This window comes from Sesamum indicum, linkage group LG2 (assembly GCF_026168435.1).
Source record: "Sesamum indicum cultivar Baizhima isolate 11 linkage group LG2, ASM2616843v1, whole genome shotgun sequence".
Classification (NCBI taxonomy): domain Eukaryota; kingdom Viridiplantae; phylum Streptophyta; class Magnoliopsida; order Lamiales; family Pedaliaceae; genus Sesamum; species Sesamum indicum.
In genome coordinates this window covers 18,257,028-18,272,528 of record NC_142658.1, presented here as the reverse complement: position 1 = coordinate 18,272,528, position 15,501 = coordinate 18,257,028, and the positions used below count along the sequence as shown (strand labels likewise).

Genomic DNA, 15,501 nt, shown 5'->3' with positions numbered 1-15,501 from the left:
TGATCTAATAATCATTATTTGATCAAAGAGATCCAACAGTGATTAAAATAAGAAATAATATATATTAAATAAAAGTATAACGGTCATTTTATAAAAAATTTAACGTTGTTAGTTGGATTTAATGGAGAAGGGCAATTGAGTTACGTTTAAGAAAACAGAGGGGGGATTTTTGTCTATTTTTAAACTAGAGAGGGGGTTTTAGCAGACTTTTTAAAACATAGGGAGTTTTATGCATTTTAGCTTATTTTTTTTCACATATCAAACATATTTTTCTATTTTCCAAAAGGGACATATCACATTTTATAATTATTGTAGTTTATTTGTTACCTAAACATTTTTGCATATTGCGTGGACTGTCATCACATTCAAACACAAATAAAAAAGTTATATATTTCTATCTCATCTAAATCTATCACATATCATTTGGATGAAGATTTTGAATTTTGTTTGGAGCGATGAATCTAAAAGTAGGGACAATTGCATATTATATTTCTTAAACTCTTAATTTTGAATTATATTTTGTGGTAACAGCAATGAAATTGAAATTTTGATTGGTTGAACCGTATCCAATAAAGTGGGGTATATGCACATACACATAAAGTGGGATATTGATTGTTTTGGTTAATTTGTTGTAGTTTGCAGAGATAAATATGATGATCATTTATTGTGCTACTCGCCAAACTCCTCTCTCTGTCTCATTGGTTTTTCTATGGAAATAAGGCTTTGTTACCATCCTCCTATCTCTACTTTCATTTTTTCATTAAATAAATGGAAGGCTATAAGCTATATTTATCACTCTTATATGCCATTTATTACTTCTTTCAATTTTCACTTTAATACAATCTTCATCTTCATTTTATATAAATAATACCTTTAATTCCTATGATACACTTTCTCCCCCACAAACTCTCAAAATTAAATTTACATTTTATCTGAAAATTTATTATTTACAGATTGATGTTAATATTTTTATACTTTTTTTTTGTTGTTAGTGCAAAATTACACGACAAGTTAAATAAGGGGTAAAATTGAAAATTATATAATTTTTTCATTGACGTCAGTATTTTTCATCTAAATCGTAACGAAAGGAGATCATGTGTAAATATTGAATTTTTAGAGTGGGTGTAAATATAATTTTAGATTTTCTTTTTTTTTTGAAAAAAGTATAGTTTGATACTATTGGAGGAGATTTAAGTAGAATTAAACTTAAATGATAAGATTCTAAACTCCACTAAGAATACATATAAATTTGTTGTTGGTGGAGACGCGTAATGAAGCATGTTCCCTACCTCAATATGATTTATTTAATTGGGATAATATTTAAATCAACGCCCTCTTTGGGCACACTCATTACAATGCAAATGAAAAGTTGAAACTGGGACAGGGTGGTGTTACGACTTTGGACGCCCAATTTTATCATGCAAAAACCCATACTTTTATTTCATTATTATTACTAATAATAATAAGGGATAATTACAATCCCCACCTCTAAGATTTGATATAGTTATACATAGATTCTTTGTAGTTTGAAAAATTACATCTAATACTCCTGAGATTTGGTTCCGTGTAACAAAGAAATCCTTTCACTTAGTCAAAATTCGTTGAATTTACTGCTATTAATAAAAAAAAAAAATTGAATGAGAATTGATATTCCCCCCCCCCTCCATTTGACTCATTACTGATTTATTGCAAGTGAAATAAATTTTTTTGGACTAAATTACATTTATAATGGTGAAAATATACATCTTCAAATGTATTAATACGTAAAGGCGTATGAGGGTAATTTGATAATAAAATATTTATGGGATCTGTGATAAGTCAATAATAAGTCAGAGTTAATATATAATTTTTCTTTTAAATTTTTTATTAATATTAGTAAATTTAGTCAATTTTGGCTAACAGAGAGACTCATTTGTTAGATGGAAGTAAACTTTAAGAGTGTTAAATGTAATTTCTCAAGCTATGGAGAATTTACGTATAATTACACCATAAATTTATGGGAAGAGAGCGTAATTATTCCTAATAATAATAATAATAGTAAGATGAAGAAATATTAAAAAATGAGTTTGGAAGTATATTTTGGTGATGGTCCCAAAATGAGTAGTAGTCGTAGTAGTAGAAATAGGTAACGCGGAAGCTGTCGGTGGGGGCGTCAGCTAACACTCAATTTTTTAACCCCAAACCCACATTTAAAATGTTGACTTTCTTTCACCTCATTCTTTATTTATTTATTATATTCACAAACACCTTCTCCCTCTCTCTCTCTCTCTCTCTCTTCAATTAGAATATTCCTTTTCCAATCATCACTTTTTTCTTCTTTTTCTAAATCAATTATTTCTATAAATAAAAATAATATTCGTGGAGGGAAAAAAAGAGCCTCACCAAATAATTATTCTTCCATTTATTAATAATTTATGATGGATTTTGTTATAATTATAAATATAATTTGATTGTTTGAAAATTTATAAACAGTTTAAGGAGCGTTTAATAATTAGAGTGAAGTAGAATGTAGTGGGAAATTAGTAATTTTGAATAATTAAATATGATAAGTTTGAAAGAATTTGTTGTAATTTATTAGTTATGTAATTTATTGGATGCAATTTTTTTACCAAAAAGAAAAGAAAAGAAAAGAAAAATATTACCATAAAAGAAACAAAATAAACCATAAAAGATGTGTGTGTATATATACAATCAGAGAGAGAGATAGAGAGAGAGAGAGAGAGGGCGTGAGGAAGAGAGAGAAGCGGCAGCGCATCGGCAATACTCTCATCCAGATCTGCGGAGTCTCCCTCACTTAAATCTCTCTTTACCTAAATTATTTACCCAAAATTTGATGAAATTTCGACCCTGATCGCACGCCGATGCTGATTTCGCATTAGGTCATAACTGGTATCGGACTGTACAGATTCAAAACTTGTCTCGTACTCTCTGATTCTTTGCGTTTCTTTTTTTCTTTTTTTGTTTCGGATGGAGGGCGATTGGTTGTTGCAAATAAATGACGATGGAGAAGGGGAATTTTCGCACCATCAAATGGTTAGATCATCGCCACACCCGAGATCGGCTCCGATTGCATCTCCACAGTCCGCCGCCTTGGCCGGAGGAGTTAATGGAGGGGTGAATTGCATAATACACACTGTCTCCAAATTCGACACGCTCGCCGGCGTCGCCATCAAATACGGCGTCGAGGTATTGATGGATACTCTTTTTTTTTTTTTTTGAATTTCGTTTTGGTTAATCAGCTTACGTATTTGTCCACCTTATTTGTTGTTTTCGTCGTTGCAATCCGATGCTATATGTATTCATTTTTCTCCTCGGCGTCGAGGTGTCTTATTTAGTTATTTGGTGGTAAATAAATGAGCTGCTAGTTTTATTGGTCTTGCGCGGAAATGTACATTGATTTTTGGTAGTTTGCACTCCATTTTGGAACTTCTTAAGATAAAAGATCTTAGACATTGGCAAGATATAATGATTGATAAAAGAAATATGGTGTTGATTTGGTTTACTCTAACCTCTAGGTCTTCTGCATTTTGATTGCGTACTACTTGTTTATGTCACCGTTTCTACTTTTAATGCTCTGCTTTGAACTATGAGATAGCTCAACTCTTTATTTATGACTATATAATTTGATTTTTGAATGTGCTAGGTGGCAGACATAAAGAGGCTAAATGGGTTGGTGACAGATCTCCAAATGTTTGCACTCAAGACACTTCAAATACCATTGCCAGGGAGGCACCCCCCTTCCCCCAACTTGTGCAATAGTCAAGATACTCCTCCCCGGTACTGCATTCATTCTCATTATTTACGAGTTTGTCTGCTGTTCCACGTTTCCATATTTGAAGTTCCTAATAAAAATATGGTTAAGAATATATTTAATAAGATGGATCTTTTTGCTATATATTTGTGACTTCATATTCTCCTTGTTAATAAATAAGTTACGAAAATCTTTGTGATTCAGTTATGTGCTTGTAATGGTATGCATGATACTGAACGAAAGAAGAAACTGGTCGGCAGATTTCTTTCTTGAATTCTTGAAAGGCTATTATTATTAGGTGAGCTTTGTTGTTGATTTGTTTCTGATACACATGCATCCTCATTAAAATGCCCATAGTTCGCTGTTGAAAACCTATATAACAGATTTACAGTGCTTTGTTGTTTTTCCTTCATCTCCTTTCTGGGCATTTATGTTTTTGTTGGGGTAGAGAGAGAAATGGACTAGCAAGCTGCAGATATTTTAAGCTGGACTAGTTTAATTGGAGGAGCATACCAGTGCCAGAAATTGGTCTTGCCTAGGTGTTGGACTTGAGAAGAGTTATAAGCAAATGCCGTGTTTTTCTTTTTCTCCTAACTACACATAAGGTGCTTTGACCTGATGGCTTAGATGGATTCTGTATTGGAAGTTAAAAATCCTTCCATCCCCCTACCCCAGAAAAGAACTTATAATAACAATGTATGAAGGGGTTCTTATTTGAATATATTGATATCTACTTGCAGGCCAAGCAGCTCTCAGCAGACCCCATCCAGCCGTAGGCACTCTGATTTATTTGATTCATTTCCATCATTGAGATTAAAATCTTCTTCAGAACAAAAAGTATCTCCAGCCATGACCAGCTTGCGAGGTTATTATGGTCTTAGACCAGAAGACAGAAAAAGTACAGCAGAAGGTTGTGAAATGGCTGTGTTCTGGAAAGGGGGATCTCATTATCTAGAGGATGGGCCATTTGCCAAATCATCACCTGTTTCTAACCCGCCACTGAGTCAGCATAGAAAATCAAAAAGTGTAGCTTTACTGTCAGAGAATGATGATCTCATGGATCAGGTTTCATTGCAAGAAGCTGAGAGCAGCGATTCAGATAAATGGATTGAGAAGTTGGTGAGACGGCGTCAAAAATCTGAAGCTGATTTTACTGCCCGGACCCCAGAAAAACTTCTGAAGGAGGATAACACTAATAGCAGCGCAATTTCAGCAATTACAGGCAAAAACTTGGCACTTAGGCCCAAGTCAGCCAACCGAACTGTCTCAGGAGGAGTTGATGGTGAAGCAGGAGTACTGAACCCAATTCCCATTGGTCTGGGGGATTCTTTCATAACCGACATTGTTGGTGGAGTACGAAAATCATCAAGTACATCATGTTTGCAGGATCCTGACAATGGGACATTGTCCTCTTTATGGCCCACATCAAGGTGGAGTTTGAAGCCGGATTTTCAGGCTCTTTCTACTGCAGCCATTACGAGACCTATCTTCGATGGCCTCCCTAAGCCTATGACTCGAAGAAACAAAGCAGCACTTGATTAGTTTCATATTTTATTGTTTCGTTCTTGAACTTTACAGGACTCAGTTCTGTGAGAAATAGCAGACAAGGATCGGAGTAAACAAAGAAACAAGCATTTACAAAGATCGGATAGCTCTTTATTATAGTTTTTGGCCGAACGATACTCACTCTCAACTTTGTGAGAGTTGAAGCTAATTCCTACCGAGTCGATGACTTGGGGAATGATAAGCTTGGAGTTTATTCTTTTTATGCTCTTTAGGGAATTGACAGACATGTATATGCATCATGCGATCTTGATAGGAAATGTATATTAGATTCGCTCGTCTGTTCATTTTGGTGACAAGGGTAAAGGGGTATTTGTTATACATGTATTTTATATATATCCAACATATATTCTTTTTGCGCTATTTTCTGGTGCTATTTCCATGCCTTCCACTTTTGACTTAATCAACCTGTCATGATACTTTAGTGAATTTTGCATGTGCAATTTTATGTATAGAAATAGAAGTTCCCTTTCATCATGTTTGGTTTCTTATTTTACTCGAACTGGAATTTCCAATTGTACGGGGAGTGACAAATTCTTGGCCCGCTGTGGAATCTTGGATGCTTCAAAGTGATAAAAAAAGACAGCCATTTCTTTGCACTCTTTTCTCATCTCAATTCAATCATTATTATTCATATGTAATAGTATACTTTTGTCTTATTCTTATTTAAATATAACTATACTGCTTATAATTTAACAGCCAACATGTCTTCTTCTATATGTTTAGTTACACTTCTCAATCCACATGATGTAATTACCAGATTTAAACTCTACTGTTTCTTTGATGGATCCGCATGTGCAATTTCCCCATAGAAAAGTTGGAAAGTCCAAAGTCAATGGAAGAATCTTCTCATCTAAATTCATGCTTGATAGCACATGGGGTTTCTTGGTAGGGTTGTTATCAAACAGCAACAAGAAAAGGTGTGAAGGGCTTTTTGCCAAGTACAGCAACATGGAAACAGAGAAAAGTTTTCAAGCCCACAATCATGCATTTGATCCTTCACTCATAAAAACATCCTTTTCTACTATGATGATTGACAACTTAATATGTCTTTCCCACATGTTTTAGTTTAGTGGAAGGTAGGGTGTCTCACACTTTTGATTCAGCAAATTATGCCATCAACATACCCTTCTTCTTAGTTAATAAATTTAGGGACAACATTTTCTCCCTAACTACGATGTTGTTTACATAAGTTGTTCATATTTTTTTAGATGGTTATACATACACTCATAAAAAACATTAACATTATTTGCACAAATATGGATTTTTGTTGGACGCAATGATTGTGTCTAAAACACTAAATTCATTATGAAATTTGATTACTTATAGTATGCTAAAAAGAAATATTCAATACATGTTTTTTAATTTTTCGACTAAAGTTTGTAAGCCAAGTTATCCTTAAATCTGATCATTAAAATTATTGTCCTTTTAAGATCATATTTAAAATAGAGAAACTTGGGTTAATATTTTCAAACGTGTTCAATATTAGGCTAATATGAAATCTATCAAGACAACGAAAAAAATATTTAAAAATATGTGCTATCGAAACAAATCAGTAAATCTATTATTATAATTTGAAACTTTACAGGTAGATGTTGTGTAATTTTGATTTTAATAAAATAGTTTATCCGAGTTTATTATTACTACTATTGTTGGTATTGTGGACAAATTTTTAAAAAACACAACAGATGGAGATGCGGGGTATCGATCCCCGTACCTCTCGCATGCTAAGCGAGCGCTCTACCATCTGAGCTACATCCCCAATACAAAGCTTTAGCTCAAATAATACATAATCTAGTATTATAGTTCTTATACGTCAAGCATAACATTATTCTGTCATTACACTCATTCTCTTAATATGTGATTAATATGTAGGAAAGAAGTGAAAATGGAACAAGCATTTTAAGTTCATTTGCATATATACTATTGCTATAATTAGCTATCGGCTACATTACAATCAACTTCTTTAAAATTTAATATAATTACAACTATTCTTTTATTATTTGAAAAATTATAAATACTCTTCTAATATTTGATGTTATTATGTAATTTTTGAATGGACGTATGAAATTGCCAACTTTGCCTTTACTATATCTTTTTACTTTTTAAAAAAAATTAAGAACTTATAAAAAAATCGAACGGGATGGATGAAATTTTTTTAAAAAATTATAAATAAAATTATAATTTTTAATCCACAAAGACATTTAGTCAGTTCACAAAAAAATAAAAATAAAAATCGAATGAATTGAGCTAATTGTTAGACGATCGTTTAAATCAAGAGGTATTGGTAATTTTTTAAACAACGATGAGATATTCTTGGAATCAATTTTGGTCTTGGAATCGTGGCCTATGGGTTATGAGGTGAAGGCCTCACAATCAAGAAGTTGTGGTTTTCAGTCTCACGAATGTCGATATTAGTTTATTTTCCATAGTATTTTGAATATATTTATTAAATTAAAAAATAACAATATATCGAATTAGTATTTGAGTTTGAACGTTATGGGTGATATAATAATGAATCGAATTTTATAAATGTACTCTTTTTTTTTTCCAAAGTCCATTTAATGCTAACTACACAACATTCTAGTATTCTTTTACACAAACTTTTATATCTAAAATCCATTTGAAATGTGTTTCAAAATACTTATATAATCTTTATTTTATAGTCCTTCATTAATATACTAATTATCATCTTAATTCAATTTCAAATTATTTGTTAACAGTACAAATACTTTCTTAATTATGATATAGCGGAAAATTATTTAATAAATCTAGTAATTAAATTCTAAAAATTAATAAAAGATTATCATAATAATTCACAGCAAAAATACTTGATATGAAAATATAATTTTGATTATCTGACCTAGAAGAATAAAGTTAATAAATATCTAATACAATAGATCGATATAAAATAATGGAAAACAACACATTTATTTTAAATTTTTGGAAAAAATATATATCCAATATAGGTTAATGGAAATATCAGTATTCATTTTAATTCAAAATAGTCCAAATATTCATTTAAATTAAATAATTAATTGCGTAACTTAAAGTTCGATAACAAAAAATAAGATTTTCTATTTAATATTTTTAATTAACTATAAGAGATTTTTTTTTATCATGCCAATTTTTTAATACCAAATTTATCCTTTTAATTTATTTATTCCATTCATAAAGAAATTGATTAGAGTAATAATTTTAATATTTATTAATAATATCACAATTATAAATTTTTTTATCTCACCCACTCTCTCAACTATTGCTTCACATTTTTTTCTTTTACAAACTTTCACGTTTTTCATAAACTCTTAATTTAAATTTATTTTTTTCTCTCTTCCCATTCCACATGTTTTTTTTTTTTTTTATTTCTCATTCCACATAATGATTTTCTTCTCAAATTTATGTTCTTTTTAATCTCATACAATAATTCTTTTTTACGTGCTCGCGAGAAAAAGGGATAAATATATTCTCTTTCCCTAAATTTTGTGTAATTACACGTAAATTTATGTAATTTGAAAAATTATATCTAACACCCTTGAAATTTGCTTCCGTCTAATAAATGAGTCCTTTTGTTAGTCAAATTCACCGTGTTTGCTGATATTAAAAAATATATATATATATATATATATGTTTACCTTATATTGACTTATTTCTAATTTATTGCAGGTCAAATAAATATTTTTATACTCAAATTACCCTCATATTTATTCACGCATTAATACATGAGAAGAGTCATATTTTCATCGTTATAAGGGTAGTTAATTAGAACTAAATTATTTGACTTGCAATAAGTTGGTAATAAATCAATCAAAGGTAAATATAATTTTTTATTCAATTTTTTAGTTAATATCAATAAATTTGGTGAATTTTAGCTAATTAAGAGACTTATTTGTTAGATGAAAATAAATTTTAGGGTGTTAGATATAATTTTCTAAATCACATAAGGTCTATTTATATTTATACCAAATTTCAAGGTAGGAGAGTGTAATTAAAAAAAAATAATAATAATATAGTCCAACATCTTAACCTAATAATATAAAGAGCAAACTACACTCTCTCCATACTCTCAGTCTGCTGAAATATCTGCTGCACGATAAACCCTAAACCTTTCTTAGGGTTTTGGCAGAGAAGTCTATATATATCACTTGGCCGTTCCCATCTGGAAATAGCAGACTCTTCTTTCGTTGATTTATTCTTCAGATATTCTAAATATGGGTAAATCTACCAAGAAATCTGCGTCCAAGGTGAAAAAGCACGTTGTTTTGTCGCGAAATTAAGTCATTTTTTTTTTATCGGTTTGAGGACTTCTGTCTGAATTTTGGGTGGTTTCTTCTTTGTAGGTGGATGCTGCTGCCGTTGTTACTGCCCCGACCAAACCGTTAAAGAAAGGTTACAATTTCATTTTCTTGTCCCATTTTTTGTTCTGTGTTGTGCTCAGTGTTTTGGTTTCTTTCGGCGGTTTCTTCTTCTTTTTAGGGGTGGGTCGGCGGGTTCTGGTTTTAGTTTCTCCGGTTCCTTTGTCTTTTAGTTTGTTGTTTTTCGGTTTAATTCATTTTGTGCCGTTGTATTTCTTTTTATTATATTCTTTAGGTTTAGTTCCTTTTGTTTGTTTCCTTGTGTTATGTGGTGTATCAGTATCAAGTTATTTTTAGGATTAATATGATGATAAATTATTTGCTTATATGATTTATTTTCATGCAAAATAGGCAAGAGAGAAGCAGAGGATGCTAGTGAGAAGCAAGCAGTGAGTGCTAAGAAGCAGAAGGTGGACGAAAAGAAAAGTGAAGTCAAGACTGAGAAGAAGGCAGTTAAAAAGAAAGTCAAGACTTCCTCCGATGATGACACCTCTTCAGAGTCTGAGCAACAGGTCCAGGTCTAAAGCCTATTTACCTGCTATTTGTTTTCGCCTTCTTTTTGTGCTTTTTGTTTCTTTTATTCTTTTTACCTTTTGAGTTTGATTATTTGAAGTGTGTTTTTCCTTGTTACTCTTCTTGAACTATTTAACGAGTTAGCCTTATGGCTATAAGAATCATGCAAGCACTTCCATTATCTTTTTGACAATCTACTTTTATGAATCAAGTGGTAAGTTACACAATCAAGATGAATAAGTACTGTGAAAGCTATTACCATTGTATAAACATGTACCATAGTAAATATCTTCTTAATTACCCTAGAGTTTTTTATGGCTTAAACGACTTGTTCTTCCATGCGTTGATTTTTTCTTATCTTACTCTCAACTTTAATAATATAAATCTTGTGTGTGTGATCTGTTACCAGGTTAAGGCATCTGCCAAGAATCGGCATGTAGGATCAGATTCCGAAGATGAAAGTAGTGGCTTAGAGGAAGCTGTTAGTGCACCTAACAACAAACCAGCAATTGCAGCAAAGAATGGACATGTAGCTGCTGTCAAGAAGAAAGACGAGTCAAGTGATGATTCTGACTCCGCGGAAGGTGAAACCAGTTCGGATGAGGATGTTGCTGCAGCTAAGAAAGCTCCTATGGCTCAGACTAAAAAGGGCCCTGTTGCTCCTGCCAAGAAGAAAGATGAGTCAAGTGATGATTCTGATTCTTCAAGTGAAGATGAAACCAGCTCTGATGAGGATGTCACTGCAGCCAAGAAAGCTCCTGCAACTAAAAAGAAATCAGTACTTTCTACCCAGATGAAAGATGAATCCAGTGGTGATGAATCTGATTCTGAAGATGAGACCAGTTCTGATGACAATGCTGCTAAAACAAAGAAAGCTCCTGCAGCCTCCACTAAGAATGGCCCTGTAGCTGCTACTGGAAAAAAGAAAGATGAGTCAAGCACTGATGATGATGGCTCTGATGATGATGTTGCGGCTAAAAACAACACAGCAGCCGCCTCAAAGAAGAAAGATGAGTCCAGTGAAGAATCAGAATCAGACAATGAAGGCAGCAGTTCAGATGATGATGTAAGTGCATGTTGCTCGACTATTTTGTGATTCTAATGTGCATATTCTCTTGGTTATACTTTTAAACATGTTGAACAAGTTGTCATCTAATTTTAGAGGGTTTTTGGGGTGAGGTTATAAGCTTTTAAAAAAATCTTATAAGATGTTTGGGAGCGTATAAGGTATTGCCCGTGTTTGCTACCTGTACAATTGGTCTGTCCTGAATCTCGTGAACGTAACGGTTCCATACGATGCTATGCACCAACCAATGCTGTCCACATAAGAGCCTAGTGCTATCCATGGTTTCGAATTTTTCCCTGTATGAGAGAAAAATTGGTGAACATTTGTTGACGAACTTTAGTGTTGCTTCGATTTATGCATGCATGATGAACTGACTTTTCATTTGATTGTTATGATATCTAGTTCATAGCGATGCATGAATTTCTTCTTGTCACAGGATACTGATGAAAAAATGACCGATGTTGCAACGGCCAAGGAAAATGCTGGAAAAGGGGGTTCCCCATTTGAAAAGACTGTGAGTGATCTTTTTGCTGTATGCCCCATGTGTTAGTGTTATGAAACTGATTTATCATACTTATGTGCTGTTGTTTGAGGGAACAAATTCATATCTACATTATCATGTTTTACGTAATGCCAATTTGCTATCATACCCGCAATATAAAGGCCAATTCATGTGTGGACTGCGTATGATCTAGATAACTGATTAGATGGGAGCAGTTTTGGGAAGTTAAACTTAAACCTAGTTTCTGAAACATAAATCTCCATCTTGAGACAGTCCAAAATGTTCACTTGAATAAACTTCTTCCTGGGAAATGGTCTTCTGCATTTAGCACCCTTGATGCTTGCCTTATAATGTTTGTATTTTTCTCACTCTGCAGCCCAATACCCCTGCCACTCCCAAACAGCAGACAAGTGGTTCCAAAACTCTGTTTGTTGGGAATCTATCCTATTCTGTTGAGCAAGCTGATGTGTAAGTTTAACATATCTGAAGATTGATTATTGTTTCAGGAGGGTTCGCCCCCCCCCCCCCCCTGGTTCCCCACTTTTGACAGTTTTGTAATGTTTCAGTGAAAATTTCTTCAAAGCTGCTGGAGAAATTGTTGATGTACGCTTTGCCATGAACTCAGATAACTCATTCAAAGGCTTTGGTCATGTTGAGTTTGCTTCTGCAGAAGCAGCAGAGAAGGTATTTTTCTATGTCATACTTGGGGCTCAGCTAAATGATTCATTCTTCATGCCTTTCCCTGTTGCATATGTGTGGAGTATAAGGCCCACAAATAATTTATTATACATTCTTACAGATGCATACACATCCGTAATACATCTCTAAATGCTTTTGTTGAAGTTGATGACACTGAGCTTAAAACTTCTGTAGCTATTTTCATTTCTATTTCTGAAGAAAATCTTCATAATATTTTTGGGTAATATCACTTTATCATCAGTGAAACTTTTACTTTGGTGGCATCATTGTTGTTCAAGTGAAAGTTGTACATTAGCCTCCTTGCATATAGAGTTGTGCATGTTAAATCTAATGGTTTTCTTCAGCTGATGTGGAGAATGGGTACATTACAGTTGTAAGGAGATGTGAAGACAGTGAATTATGTGTAATATGATTTTTATGAGGTTGGTAGATTGAAATGTGCTTTCGACCTCTATAATTTTCTTATCTATTTTTAGTGCAGTTAACTATCTATATCTTGCTGCTGGGGCACATTTAATATTTAGAAAGATCAATATTGAGGATAGCCACAAATATCATCTGCATTATTTCCTGAAATACATAAGCCTCGTGGAGATGAGATGTTCCCATGGATTGTGATCCGTGGTTGGCCCTACTTCAGAAACATCTTGGTTTTTCTTTGGTTATGTGGCATTCTCAATTAAAGCTACCATGTGTAAATATTTGTAGGCCCTCCGTGAATTGAATGGTGAAGAGTTGTTGGGTCGTTCTGTTAGACTTGACCTTGCGAGGGAAAGAGGAGCCAACACCCCATATAGTGGGTATGACTGCAGCTTTCTGTGTCTTATATTCCCTGGAGTTGTTAATGACATTTGATCCATGTACTAAAATACAATTTAACGTTCCTAGGGGTAAAGATACACAATCGTTCCAGAAGGGAGGGAGAGCTCAGGGACAAACAATATTTGTTCGTGGATTTAACAAATATGATAGCGAAGACCAGGTATGTGTTGTATGTTGATTTAACCTTGTATCTGAATAGGTCCCCTCTGCATGCTCACAGCTCACCTGTTGGATCAAAATCATCACTTTAATGATACCAATTGCAGATAAGAAGCTCTCTGGAGGAGCATTTTGGTTCTTGTGGTGAAATTACAAGAGTTTCCATTCCAAAAGATCAAGATGGTGCTGTAAAAGGGTCTGTTTTCTATCATTCGTAACCTTGTTGTCAAAGCTAAAGCTATTTGTCTTTGAAGTTTTTATCTTAAATTAAATACATTGCATCAAGGGATCTGTGTAAACTTTTTACGGAAGAGCTTCCATATAGGAAGTGCTTGCTTTTGAAAATTGATTGTAAAATTTAGAGGAAGACCTAATATGTGTATAATTTTGTTTGTTGCAAATCATCTAATAGAATGCTACGAGAACTACTTTTTATTTTGATTTATGTAGAAGTTTAGTTTTTATTGACTCGGCATGGCATTCCTCCCTCTCTCTCTCTCTCTCTCTATATATATATATATATATAAACTCAGAAAGGAAAATTTGCTCACTTGCCTATATAAACACAATAAGGGAAATTTGCTCTTAACTTTTGGTCGTCATAGTCAGATTTTCTTAGTTACTTCCGGATCCTGGAAAATAGCATTTTTCTGTCTGATGTTTCTAAGGTTCTTGGATTTAGGATATTTTATCAATTAAGTGAAACCATTCTTTAGCTTTTTACCTGTAAACTCGGTAATTTAACGGCATGGTGCCCTGACATGAGGTGACTCCCTGTTTTCTCTCTATGCCTCCGTTTTCTTGTACTAGCTAATTAATTTTACTGGTCTTTTCACAGGATGGCATATCTTGATTTTAAGGACAGCAATGGCTTCAAGCAAGCTTTGGAATTAAATGGGTCTGAATTTGGAGAGAGTACCTTGTCAGTGGAAGAGGCAAGACCTAGAGGTGATGGCCGAGATAGTGCTGGCGGTGGCAGAGGTGGTGGCAGGAGTGGAGGGAGAGGTGGTGGCTGGGACTTTGGTGGGAGAAGTGGCGGTCGCCGTGGTGGTGGACGTGGCGGTGGTGGTAGGTTTGGAGGTGGTGGTAGGGGACGAGGGACTCCCAGCAGCAGACCAAGTATGGCTACAGCTGGAACTGGTATGTACTGGGTCCACTGACAACATTTTTTTAGTTCACCTTCTCTTTATTTCTGTAGGTGACTTAAGTACATGGGCAGTGAGCCAGTTTTACCATTTACCAACAAAACTGTGTTCATTAGTAGTTTTAGGTGCATAGAATAACTGGACAGCTTTGTTTTTTCTTAAATTACCTTTTAAATTATCTGTTTGGTATACTCAAATTATAGATTTTGCTTTGTTGGAACATCTTTTCTATTTGTGATATACCTGGAATTTGTAAAATACCATACCAATACAAACTATATGCAAATAAACCAGTAATGTATAAACATGCTAAAATGGCCCAATCCTGTAAATAAAGTTCATGCTTCTTAGTACAAGGGATAAAAGGGAAAAATAAGGGAAAAGAACTATGGTCCATAAGTCTTAACTTTTCTACCTATTTTGTGTTGTTCTCTCCTGATGTATTTCAACTCTTGATATTTAATTTTTTAATGAATTTGTGTTTTTGCTTGTATGTAATAGTTCTGTTATGAAATTGGTGCAGGAAAGAAGACGACATTCGGTGAAGAATAGTGGTGGGGATGCAGTTGTCTCGGGTCTATGAATCCGGCAGAAGTTTTGGATTTAAATCATGTAGTTGTACTATCTGTTGTTTCGACGAAACTTGCTAAGATTTATTATGATGCTTACTAGGTTCTATTTATATTTGTAGTAATTTCCCATTTGCTTGAGGTTGGGATGAAATCAATGAACTGTTTTGATAGCTGAACCAATATATAATGTTCCCCAATGATTAGGAAATTGAAAGGCATCTTTTGGATCCTCAACGCAATACAAAGGTTTTGTTTGGTTCTAATTTTTACAAGTGTTCTTTAAAATACATATAAAAATTAACGTTCATTAACAATTATAAATCAGTAAATATGATATCAATTTTATTTAAATAA

General features: G+C 33.5%; 2 protein-coding genes and 1 non-coding gene across 4 annotated transcripts; 2 read left to right on the top strand and 1 right to left on the bottom strand.

Annotated features, from left to right (window-relative positions):
* The first annotated feature begins 2,690 nt into the window (after positions 1-2,690).
* On the top strand, positions 2,691-5,677 carry LOC105156095 (uncharacterized). The gene is made up of 3 exons (XM_011072136.3): positions 2,691-3,186; positions 3,644-3,777; positions 4,492-5,677. The coding sequence occupies exons 1-3, from the start codon at positions 2,968-2,970 to the stop codon at positions 5,291-5,293; spliced, it is 1,155 nt and encodes a 384-aa protein (XP_011070438.1). The 5' UTR covers positions 2,691-2,967; the 3' UTR covers positions 5,294-5,677.
* Positions 5,678-7,003: 1,326 nt separating this feature from the next.
* Positions 7,004-7,076, bottom strand: TRNAA-AGC (transfer RNA alanine (anticodon AGC)). Its single transcript has one exon. It is a non-coding gene; the product is annotated as a tRNA-Ala (tRNA).
* A 2,286-nt stretch (positions 7,077-9,362) lies between these two features.
* On the top strand, positions 9,363-15,257 carry LOC105156094 (uncharacterized). Of its 2 annotated transcripts, none has more exons than XM_088877728.1 (12): positions 9,363-9,558; positions 9,655-9,703; positions 10,021-10,187; positions 10,592-11,248; positions 11,685-11,762; positions 12,127-12,218; positions 12,317-12,434; positions 13,158-13,249; positions 13,338-13,431; positions 13,538-13,626; positions 14,269-14,570; positions 15,099-15,257. In XM_088877728.1, the coding sequence occupies exons 1-12, from the start codon at positions 9,526-9,528 to the stop codon at positions 15,125-15,127; spliced, it is 1,800 nt and encodes a 599-aa protein (XP_088733854.1). In that variant the 5' UTR covers positions 9,363-9,525; the 3' UTR covers positions 15,128-15,257. The 2 variants fall into 2 exon arrangements, with proteins under 2 accessions (XP_088733854.1, XP_088733855.1); XM_088877729.1 differs by having other exon boundaries at positions 9,364-9,558; positions 10,021-10,181.
* Positions 15,258-15,501: the final 244 nt, after the last annotated feature.